The sequence below is a fragment of the Mytilus trossulus genome, chromosome 4 (genome assembly GCF_036588685.1).
Source record: "Mytilus trossulus isolate FHL-02 chromosome 4, PNRI_Mtr1.1.1.hap1, whole genome shotgun sequence".
NCBI classification, from domain to species: Eukaryota; Metazoa; Mollusca; class Bivalvia; order Mytilida; family Mytilidae; genus Mytilus; species Mytilus trossulus.
The window spans coordinates 25958352-25970850 of record NC_086376.1 but is presented as its reverse complement, the minus strand read 5'-3'; the positions used below and the strand labels follow the sequence as shown (position 1 = coordinate 25970850).

Below are 12499 nucleotides of genomic sequence, written 5' to 3'. Positions count from 1 at the left end.
AATGAAGAACGGACTGCACTGAAAAACTTACGATCTAACAACAATATCGTTATTAAACCTGCAGACAAGGGCAGTGCAGTGGTTGTCATGGATAAAACTGCCTATATTCAAGAGGCTGAACGACAACTTAGCGATGCAAGGTTCTACCAAAAACTAGACTCTGATCCTACTACATCTTTTAGCAGAGATATTACTAATAGTTTGGTAGAAATGCATGCCGATGGTTTCATCGATGACAAAACTCTTGAATATTTGAAACCAGAAAACCCAAAACCGGGCAGATTTTATCTATTACCTAAAATTCATAAGGCCAATAACCCAGGAAGACCTATAGTTTCAGCGAACGGTCATCCGACGGAAAAAATATCGGAATTTGTTGACTTCCATCTTCGTCAACATGTTGAAGACTTACCATCTCACATCAAAGATACAACCGATTATCTTAGAAAAATGCAGGCCTTAAACCCACTCCCCTCCGACACGACTCTTGTTTCCATGGATGTTACCTCCCTCTACACTAATATTCCACATGCAGATGGCATCGATGCATGCAAAGAAGTTTGGAATTCCAGACCAGTGAAATATCCACCTACTGAATGCCTGGTCAAAATGCTCACGCTGGTACTTAAGAAAAACAACTTCACTTTTGATGGAGATCATTATTTGCAAGTAAATGGAACTGCCATGGGCACCAAAATGGCTCCGTCATATGCCAACATATTTATGGGCAAATTAGAGAAACAACTCCTTGAAACTTCCATCGAAAAACCGCTTTCCTGGTTTAGATTTATAGATGATGTGGATATGAAATGGAATAAAAGCGACGAGGATTTAGACACTTTTATCACTCATGCCAACAACATACATCCAAGTATCAAATTTACTCATGAGAAGTCTAAATCCAAAATCGCCTTCCTCGATACTTCAAGTTCGCTCACAGAGGGCATCATATCTACAGATTTATATTCTAAGCCTACTGACACTCATCAATATTTGTCCCCTAAAAGTTGCCATCCTGCTCATCTTACCAAGAGCATTCCATACAGTCAGGCACTTAGAGTCAAGCGAATATGCTCCAACACAGAAACAACTAAAAGACAACTGCGTAAACTTGAAACTCGCTTGAAGAAAAGGGGCTACAAACACAGAAATATCAAAAAAAGCTTTCAGAAAGCGGAGTCAATTCCGAGGAGTGAACTATTGGAATACAAAGTTAAAAAGAAAAGCAAAAGGACTCCATGTGTTCTAACTTATCACCCATCTCTCAAAAACAGCTTTGGTGTCATTCGTGAGCATTGGAAATCAGTTGAAAAGAATTCCAAACTGTCCAAGATTTTCCCTGAGCCTCCAATGATAGCTTTTAGGCAACCTAGTAGTCTACGGAACCTACTAGTGCGGGCTGAAGTGTCTGATAATAGAAGTACTCCTGGAGAATGTCGTTCGTGTGGAGAAAAACGCTGCAAATGCTGTTTACAGATGCAGCATTCGTCAACATTTCACAGTAAGGCAACCGAAAATAACTATAAGATATTTTGCAATGTTACCTGCAAAAGTATGAATGTTATTTACATACTAGAATGTTCGGTTTGTGGCCTCCAATATGTTGGTGAATCAAAGCAGCCTTTCCACAAACGCCTCAATGGCCATAGGAGTGATATATCTAAGAAGCCACTTCTTCCAGTCTCTCAGCACTTCAGACAGTCAGATCACAAACTTGATGACTTTAACCGCATGAAAATTCTAGTGATTGAACAGAACATTCACTGGAGTGATGCACAGCGACAGGTTCGGGAAAGCTTTTGGATAAAGGAACTTAATGTACATCACCCAAACGGCATCAATAAGAAATACTAACAGTTTTGTTTTCACTTATTTTTATTGTTAATATACACAGACACGTATATTGATTTAAAGTGTTTTGTTTAAATTATGATATTCAGGATTAAAATCAATCGACCAAAACTTACCTGTATTATCACCTGATCTATTTTCACACCTTATACATTATGTATCAGTATTGTTAAAACTTGTGACACAAGAAGAAGGCCATTTGTTGAGCCGAAATATTTGTCAACACGATTTTATAACAACATTTTCGTTTAATAACACCTTATATCAGTACCGTTGTGCAAATCTTTAGACTGATATAATTTTTTCCTTATCTGCATAGTATCGCCTATTCTAGACGATCCGGTACATAGTAAATTTGCTGGTTGGTCCTTTTTATAGACTTTTATATATATATATATATATATGATCAATTTTATTTGGCAATCGCCAATGGCAGTCAGCAGGGTTAAAGAACATCAGTTGTTCGACCTGTTAGTCAAATGCGTTTTGTTTAAATATACTTTTTCACTCTTTTGGTCTTTTGGAAAATGTTGTTTGTGCTGTTTTTAGACCCTTCTACAACGAAATTTGTTTGACATGCACACGTATAAAAATTGCGGTTTTTATCCAACGCAGTCATAGGTTTGAACGTAGTTTTCAATTTAGACTCGTTTATATATATATTATATATATATATGGTATATGTGATATATTATACTGTCCTAATAGTCATCCCACAATTCATATTTCATCGATTTTATATAAAGATTGGTGGATTTATAAAAGTTCATATTGTAACAGGGTCGGCATTCCAATGGGTATTAATTGTAAACCCCAGAGACAAACTCGTGATACTTAACTCCAAGTCAAATTAAAAAAGGGAAAGTTTATGAAAAATTAAAAATAAAACGTCAAAATTCCTATCTCAGTATATTCGCAGTTACTGAAATCTAGTTGAAGTCAAATTTTAATAATAATCACTAAATCATGACTTCAAAGACTATTACTATTAAGCAGTACACAGCCAACGGAAAATTCAATTTTGGTTAATTGATCATTTTATACTTCAGAGTTTGAATTCCCTCTGGTATCTTTCGCCTTTCTTTTCAAGTAGAGGTTGAGCCTGACATGCCCATGTAGATTCATATCTACCCCCAAAAAATTTAGGCTTTTCATCAGAACTAATGTTATACTCAAAGTGTGTGTGTGCCTTGAAGGGTAGATTGCTTTCATTTTGCATTTTTTTGTAATCTTCAATAAAACCTTGATTTGTTATTGAGTGGCAATTTTTAAATTTGAGTTGTTTATCCTCATATTTCTAACGATCATAACCAAACATTTTTATTTCTAAAGAACATTGCTGTATAGTTTGATTTTAATTTTCTATCCTCTGTTCTCAGCATTTCAGTGAAACTTAAGACTTTGTTTCAATTGGTTCATTAATAAGTTTTTGAAAAAAATCTTTGGAAATAAGATCAATGGACACTATTTTAGTCTCTTGAAGTCATAATGTACTATTCATCAGTATCTTCTAAAGATCATTACCACGTGTTTTTCTTTGTTTGCTTCGTTTTGTTCTTAAAGAGAAACCCAAGACGTATTTTACCCTAGGGTTTCAATATTCACTTTGACCTCCATCGAAAACCTGATTGACACTTTGATCTTCAATTAATTAACCACACTTATTGAAGATCACAAAAGAATTTGTCTGACACGCTTGGTTTTCTAGTTGTTCCTTTTGGTTCTTTTCTTCCTTTACGTTTTATGCTTCTCTTAAAGATATCCAACTGGGGACAATAGGACGCTATTTATGACCCTTGCAGTTATATTTGACTATCCTCTTCACCAATATCAAATAACACCTTGTAAGTAACTTCTAGAGGGCTTTTCTACATTGTTTTTTTCTTTTCACTTCATTTATTCTTGAAAAAGAAAAACGTAATTCACCATTGGTTCTCAATATAACTTTTGAATTTCTCTACAGTACCAAAATAAAATCACCTAATCTCCTGTCCTACTGGTGACAAGAATGAAAAGGTTTCTTCAGTTCAGCCAATCAAAAATAATACTGGAATACACACACGTAAATGTGTTGCCCATAATTACCATTGATAGTCCTAAATATAAAGCTTATTGACTATCACATAAACTTAACATAATCTAAGAAAATGAGGCCAAGGTTAGATAAACCAAACTGAAAATGAACTTACACCTCAAAATCATTCCATACACCAAATATGGTTTTAACATATTTGAACTTTTGATCTTTTAGAAACACCATAACCAGGAAAACTTATCTTTGATCAATGTACCATGAAAATGAGACCGAGGCCACCATCCAAATTAACCCTGCCAGACAGACATTCACATCTTACAATCATGGCATAATTTTAGTATAGCTGACTTTTTGCATATAGTATTTACAAAACAAACCTAACCAAGAAAACTGTTGACCAAGGAACAATGAAAAAGAGGTCATGATCAGATTATAATTGCCACACAGACATATACACCTTAGTTACAATGATTATTATTCCATACATTCATTATACTTGTCCTATTGATTATAGTATAAGAAAAACAGACCAAAAACAAATACTTAACATTAGGCAATTGACCATAAAATTGAGGTCAAGGTCAAGTAAAGCATGATAGACATATAAGTAAATCGTAAAATATTTTCATACACCAAAAATAGTTGACCTATTGCATACAGTAATAGAAAAACAGACCAAAACATAAAAACTTAACTTTAATCACTCAACCATGAAAATGAGGTCAAGGTCAGATGACACCTGTCAATTGGACATACACCCAATTGCTTATAGACTTGACCATGAAAACTTAACCTTGGTCTCTTGTCAATGAAGTGAGGTTGAGGTTATGTGACTGCAGCATCATCATTATCCTTAAACCCAGCTTCTGCAACAGAAGTCAGAGGCTTAACAAAAATGCCAAAGGGAAATTGTTTTATACATTAATTGTCACCTAATTAAGAACATTCAGAAATGACCTTGCAAGGAACATCTAGTGGCCATCCTGGATGATGGATCAGCTACAAAGTAACAACACTAAGTCAGTACCCCTTAAAGAAACATTCATGCCATGTTTGGTTCCCTTCCATTCAGTGGTTCTCTAAAAGAAGTCATTTGTATGCATTTCCCATAGGGTCCTATGTTAAACTAAGTCCCCCACTCGCTGCCATCTTGGATGATGGATCCGCTACAAAGTAACAACACTTTGTCAGCACCCCATAAGGAACATTCATGCCATGTTTGGTTTCATTCCATTCAGTGGTTCTCTAGAAAAAGTCATGTGTATGCATTTCCCATAGGGTCTTATGTTAAACTAAGTCCCCTGCTGGCGGCCATCTTGGATGATGGATCAGCTACAAAGTAACAACACTTGGTCAGCACCTCATAAGGAACATTCATACCATGTTTGGTTTCATTCTATTCAATGGTTTTCTAGAAGAAGTTCAAAATGTAAAATGTTAACAACAGACGACAGACGATGACGACAGACGACGGACGCCAAGTGATGAGAAAAGCTCACTAGGCCTTTCGGCCCAGGTGAGCTAAAAAAGGTAGTGATAAGCCTTGGAACACTAAGTTATCAAGTCAGTCACATAATGTTTTGATTACATTTCATGCAATCTTTACCTAAAAATGAGGAAAGTAATTTGATGGACCCCATGTGCCTGACATAAGCTCAGTTTGGCCTCCAGCTAAAGTTTACTATAGTAACTATAAAAATAAATACTCATATGACATTGCTGCATTCTGGATTGTAAAAAAATAGTTACACACACATACATGTGCTATACCACTGATGTGCACTTTATTCATCTCACAATTTGTGTGCAATAATCACCTTTGTAATACAAAAAATATTTATTGGTGAAAAATTTCAGCCTAAATTTATGCATGAGTAGTGAGTATTATGATAAAAGTCTTTGAGACAAACATGCATGAGGCAACTGCAGCTATATTACCAGCTAAAGAAATCCTGTCAACTCAAATGAACAAACAGGTACATAGCCAGAAATTTTCAAGGGGGACTTTACTCTAGTACTTATTTGTTTTCCTAGAGGGTAACTAACCCCTTAGGTACAGGCCTAACAAATAAGCCGACTTAGTCAATACACTTCACCTGAATTAATCAGCTGCTTAGATTCTTCTTAGATTTTTGTACAAGTATTTTCTTTATTGAATAATATCGAAATATATCCTTATCAAAGGAAATAAAGTATGAAACAGATCTGCCTGGAAATATAATGCTTTTATTATTTTGATTACACATCATAATAATGATTGTTTACATAATAATCTATAACTTGGAAGTTATGGAATCTACATAATCTTAGTCCTAATCTAAATTCAATTCGATAATATCAGCATGTAGCTAATCTGAAACTTCTGAAAAATAAAACACATGTACCACAAAAAAAAACCAACAAGAAGAACAAAAACAAATTCAAAATTATCTTATTCAATTCTAAAAAGTTTTATAAAAGCATGTTAATTCCATGAAATTTATTCAAAATTCAAATGACTTTGTAACTTCAATATTTCAGCGCATTTTAATTGCTGACAATAGTTTTTCCAAAACCATTGATAAAAAGTTGTTGAAAATTTTCATCAACTGTGTTCACAGTTAATATGTGCCCTTAATTTTAACACTTATCTTCAGTTTTTTTTTTTATGTAGAAAGCTTTAAATATTTTAATATTTTAAGATGATTTGTTGAAAAAAAAAATAACAGGTATGTCACCTGTATGTATTAAAATTATGATGTATAATATAAAAACAAAAACAAAATTTTATATATAAACAACCTTCACATAAAAATAAATGCAGATTTTGAACTAAATGCAAAAAAATGTAAAAATGAAAATAAAAAACCCTGTGAAAATTGATAAGAAATATCAAAGATATGTTTTCCTAATATGATGCCTTTGAAAATATCAGACAAAGCAATGATTTTAAACCAAGTTGATCATGTTTTACCCTTAGTACAGAAGATAATTATAGCATATTTTCTGATAAGAGATGTTTCTTAATAAATACTTATCAATTCATTTTGAGTTACAAGATTCAACCCAAAATTTATAAGAAACTGCTAGTTTTATACTTTCACATGATTTTGATAATATTTTCTTCCTATTTTACAAAGATAAAACTAAAATTGGACGGAATGTACTGAAAAAACAATAAATAAATGAACAAAATAAAATATAAATAATATCACAGAAATAAGTTCTCAGTAATATCCACTTTTGTGCATTTCTGTACAAATTTTAATTACAAAGAATATAAAAAAAATTTGCATAAAACACTTGTTGTAGTTAAACATAACGTTGTTCAATTTGTAATCAATATATATTATGGAATATCTTGTGTTTGAAAAGACACTTAAGTTATACAGTTTTACTTCTACTTTAATACTGCTATACATGATTGTAATATATTGGCACTGAACTATTGGATAATTATTTTCTATCTTCCTGATTAAGATATTTGGTATTCTAATAATATGAGTAGAATATTTTAGCCTGCTTTGTTTCTTATTATATGAATTAAGATTAAACAATTTTGTAATCACATTACAACAAAATACATATTATATGTTGAGACTTTTTGTAATTCATAATAAAAATTTGATGAACTAGTCTTGAGAAACTGGCCTTTCAAATTAATGCTTGGAATCCAGTATCTATACATGGCATTACAAATATGATTTAATCCAGATTCATATTAAAAATCTTATTTACCAAATCTGTAAGTAAAATAAATTTTAATCAGACCTGACTGCATTTTAGATTCAACCCTGTCTAACAGACATCTCTTGAGGAAATACTGTACATTAATCTGCTGTCAGATTCATATTAAAACACATGACCATTTGACATTCACACATTTTGTGAAAGGTCAAAACTTTTAAGATCTGACAAAATGAATTTAACTCTCTTTCTGATGGATATTTACAGCTTCACCTTAATCCTATGTTGAAGCCTGATAATCAGGCAAAATTAAACAATAACAATCTTTAGGTGGCAAATATAATGATAACTATGGCATAGTTCTTTGTAATATCACAGATAATATAGATTTCCCTGTAACTGTTAATGGATTTCACTGTAAGATCATCCAAAATAACAACTACCGCCCATGTGGTTCAAATGCTTTAGGACGGACATGTGATCTGGATGAACGAGTTGGTGTCATGTATTTAGGTGACCTGAAATAATATAAAATATAATGTTATCAATGAAAAAATCATATTGCTATATGCATGCTCATATTCTTCAAATCAGAAGTCCCTGCCTACCATTATTCCAGGTTACAGTTTACTCATATTTCTAATAATGAATCTTAATTTGTGCTTTACTTGAGTAAATTTAATAGCTGATCTGACATAACATTAAGGTGCAATGCATGCCAATGGAATGATTCAGGGTAAAAGCATATTCAAGTACTGTAAATTCAGAAATTATAGCGAGGTTTTTATTATTGCGAAAAATGCGACAGAGGTGCAAGCGCAATAATTTAAACTCACATTTCGAAATATTTTATATGAATTAAACAGGATTTATTCTTAAAATCGTAAAAATCAGCATCGCATTTAAGTCAAAAATGACAAAATCGCAATAATAAATGCATGCAATAATTTCTGAATTTACAGTATGTGATATTTGCTAGTCCATTTCCACTAGGAAAAAAACATGTCCTTTTCTGGGTTCCTTTTTTTTCCGTTTGCCTGATAACAAAACTGATTGATTGATTGTTGGTTGCTTAACATCCAGTGGCAAATATTTCATGCATGTTCAGAACAAGCCTTTTTTTTAATACTGTGGATTCATTTTTTTTCGTGGGTATCAATTTTTCGTGGATTGAGAACTTGCATTTTCATTAATATCAAGTTTTGTAGTTTTATCAATATCAATATCTGCTTACAAAGCCTAGAGAAAATTTGTAAGTCGCTAAACATTTAAATTTCTGGATCACCTGTACCCATGAAACCCACGAAAGTTGGTATCCAACAAATAATGATTGATTTGATTGATTGTTGGTTGCTTTACGCCGCATTAGCACAAAAAGGCTATATCGCGGCGAGAGCTAATTCGAATATTTTTACAATTTAAAGCATATTTTTAAAATAAGACAAAAGGTCCTTCAATATACTAAAATTCTTGACTAAAGCAAATTGAGTATATACAAATAAAAATCAACAGTAAAATAACGTGATAAAAATTAAAATCGATTTAAATATAATAACAATTTTATATTCTATAATAAATTCCAATTTCTTTTAAAAAAGCAACAATATTTGTAAATGGAACATTATTAAATAAATCATACATATTATTGACATTGAAATGCTTCTTACGAATATCAGCAAAGTCAATACAATTAATTAAAACATGTTTAATAGTATACTTGCAGTTGCAAGGAACACATTGTGGTTCATCTTCATTTTTTAAAAGATACTCGTGTGTTATTCTAGTATGACCAATACGACATCTAGTAATAACACACTGATCTTTTCTGCACATAATATTATCAAAATTATTATCCAACAAATAATAATGAATTCACAGTAGAACAAAACCAACTATATTAAAAACGAAAAATGTTTGATAGTTTTAGTTTAGAACCCCAATCTATCTTTAATTCTGAACTGAATATGCATTAAACAGTTAACAGTAACAATTTCATAATTAAATCAGAAAAAAAGAACACAACACAAATAACATACTTACCTAGTATTAGAAGTACCTGTAACTTACCCAAGTGTACACTCATAAAACCTGCATGGATTTATCAAACATTTACACAAACTTATTTACAATGAGTAAACTCAAAAGGCCTATTAAACAGATTGCAGGTATCAAAGAAAAATCTTGTACCAAAGATGTAGTGCTCAGTAAAAAGGTAAATGTAACAAAAGTCAATAATATTTTAGTACTTTTTTTTTATAAATTCATAAAAAAAAAAAAAAAGTTCTCATTTTTTTCAAGGTTAGTTATCTAGTTTTTACTCTTTTTATCCTTTACTGATATACCAGACAAAGATAAACTACACAATGAGAAAGTAATATGTAACCTCAAACACCTTCAAATCTTCAAATGCTGTGTGGAGTTTCAAACAGGAAAATTTAAATACACACTGAATATAGAACTTTAATTTGCATTCACAACATGTTAAGAACTAATGAGTATGATCTTCAAAGGTAAATTGTTAGTTATTTAAAATTGTTTATATCTGCTCAGAACCTCTTACAAAATGAGAAACATATCTCATAATAAAATAAATTTATGTCCAGAGCCTGGACAGAAAATTGCCGCCATGTAAAGCAATGCCAAGTGCACTTTTCCTTTCCATAGAAGGTTGTATATGTTACTACTTACTTATCAGTTTTCTTACTGCCAGTTTTTGGAGTGGCTACTTTAGCAGCAACAAAGGAAATATCAGAATCTTCTCTGAAAACAAAACAAACATTGATGTCAGATTAAGACATTCCTGTAGTGTTCATGATGATCATATATAAACTGTATTAAAGTTGTTTAAACTAACAAATCTTGTGAATTTTTTTGGAAAAAAAATAGTGTTGATCTGGTTTACTTTTTCATGGCTTTTGTAAGTACAGGTGAACCACGATTTTAAATGTTCAACTAATATAAATACACATTTCTATTAGGTTGTATGCAGACTTTGACAAAACCACAAACTTGCGTATCCATAAAAAGGAAATTTTTTACTCCACAAAAATGGGTATCCACCAAAATAAATGAATCTGCAGAAAAAATAAATAGAGAAGTAATATGTTCTCTTTTCATCAATACTCCACACAGTACACAATTTGAGCCCCTCTTCTGTTGTCAGTTTGTTTATATGATTGTAGGCAGACTTACTTTATAGGCAAGAATTCAGCACTTGTGGAGTCAAAGAAGTCTTCTTCACTGTGTCCTTTATGACAATCTCTGGTCGGTATTTGAGACTGAAATTAAATTAATTCATTTCAAAATATTGATGACTTAGTTTTAAAATTTCTATTCTAAGTGCTTTTAGAACATGCATGTGTGTCCAATGCACACCAAGTTCTCCTTATATCATTAAATTTCGATGTTCAGTGGACTGCAAAATTTGGTTCAAAAACAATAATTTTGCACACATCTTAAAATTTAACTACATATGTACTAAGTTTCATGCTAAAGGGACCCTAAATTGATAATATACATTTATCTAAAGCTTTAAGTTGGTAAAGGATGGACAGACAAATAAACTAGAAAAAATAAGGTGGGTCATCAAAATGATTGTATTGTTGAATCAATGGAAATGTACTTTTTATTCAGTATTACAATTCCTGATTTTTACACTTGACTATTCACAAATAGTGGCATGATATAAATATATATGTCCATTCACAGTACTATTCAAAACAAGAGGCTGATAAATGATATCAGGTAAAAAAAAAACTATAAGGATATTGGATATTGCGTATCAGAAATAAGCTGTATTTAAATCCTACATTATATATATACTTTATTGTAGCATACCTCTTCTTCATACTCCCTCCTGACAGCATCACTGAGTTCTCTCTTCAGTGTCAGTATATGTCTCCTATGTGATTCTATCTCATCCTCTAAAGCTTTCACTTTAGCATAGGCTTGGTTCTGGTGATCTACAAATGCTCCAACCAAATTCTGTAAATATACAAGCATAAGATTGATGAACTGATTATTGCATGCTTAAAACTGAAGAACAGGAATGGTTCCTGTATATTCTATTTCAAATTTCAGACATCATCACATTCAAGTAATATAGCACGACATTTATACAGTGATTCTTAATCGCTTAGGGGGAGAACACTGCATAATGTGAATATAGTTAATAATTTCATCAAAGGGAGGTTATAAAGTTTATAAGCATTCAAATAAATGTAATTTTTTTTAGACACATTTTTATTTCATTCCCTTCTATTTATTTATTTCGAAAATGTGTTGTGAACTAACAGCTATGGAAAGACTAGCATGATGCAAGTAGCAACCACAGCATATTAAGTTTGTACAATAGAAAAGGTAGTCACATTATGTAGAGATAAATACCATTCTGTTTAATATATCAGAAGTTTATTGACACAGTAATTTGCAGATAGAAGTACTAATAGCAAATATGTGGGGAGGGAGGGGGGTAAAGCAAAATTTTATAATTTGGAATTCATGAATAAATTACGTCCTTGTTGGCTGCCAAAACCACTTTTATTTCAGAACCTGAAGAACTGGTCATATACAATTAAATAAAACTGTGGGAAATTTTTGGAAATAGCAGACATAAAACAAATTCCTAATTTTTAGGTTACGAAAAAATGTTTATAGAAAGTATGTAATTGTTTTAAAACACATTTGATATAACTCTACAAAAGAGACCACAGTTCATATTTTATTTCATTTTTGAATGTTCCAAAATCAATCTATGTTTTATAAGTGTACATGTAAATGTGCACTGGCATTAGGTCGTTTCTTTCAAGTGCAGCTCATTTGCCCAGACCCACAACAAAATAAGTGAGAATATCATGTTTTGGATTTACCAGCAAAGATAATACATATAAAATATAGGTTCTTGTCAATCATGGCATCTTCTTAACACAATTAAAAATCAAATTCACG

At 31.8% G+C, this 12499-nt stretch overlaps 2 protein-coding genes across 6 annotated transcripts in view; one reads left to right on the top strand and one right to left on the bottom strand.

Annotated features, from left to right (window-relative positions):
- The first annotated feature begins 87 nt into the window (after positions 1-87).
- LOC134716529 (uncharacterized) lies at positions 88-1854 on the top strand. The gene has a single exon (XM_063579538.1). The coding sequence runs from the start codon at positions 88-90 to the stop codon at positions 1852-1854; it is 1767 nt and encodes a 588-aa protein (XP_063435608.1).
- A 4238-nt stretch (positions 1855-6092) lies between these two features.
- LOC134714956 (coiled-coil domain-containing protein 171-like) overlaps positions 6093-12499 on the bottom strand; it is a 30875-nt gene continuing 24468 nt past the window's right edge. For 3 of the 5 annotated variants that reach the window (XM_063576693.1, XM_063576695.1, XM_063576694.1), the window contains 4 exons: positions 11390-11536; positions 10745-10830; positions 10241-10312; positions 6093-8070 (listed from right to left, as the gene is read on the bottom strand). In XM_063576693.1, coding sequence (XP_063432763.1) covers positions 7992-8070; positions 10241-10312; positions 10745-10830; positions 11390-11536 — 384 coding nt within the window. In that variant the 3' untranslated portion in view covers positions 6093-7991. Of the gene's footprint in view, positions 8071-9592; positions 9641-10240; positions 10313-10744; positions 10831-11389; positions 11537-12499 lie in introns of all 5 variants that reach the window. The other 2 variants (XM_063576696.1, XM_063576697.1) reach the window with 2 other exon arrangements.

Coding starts and splice junctions, on each gene's coding strand:
- LOC134716529 (XM_063579538.1), top strand. CDS start 88: ATGGATAAAACTGCCTATATTCAAGAGGCTGAACGACAACTTAGCGAT.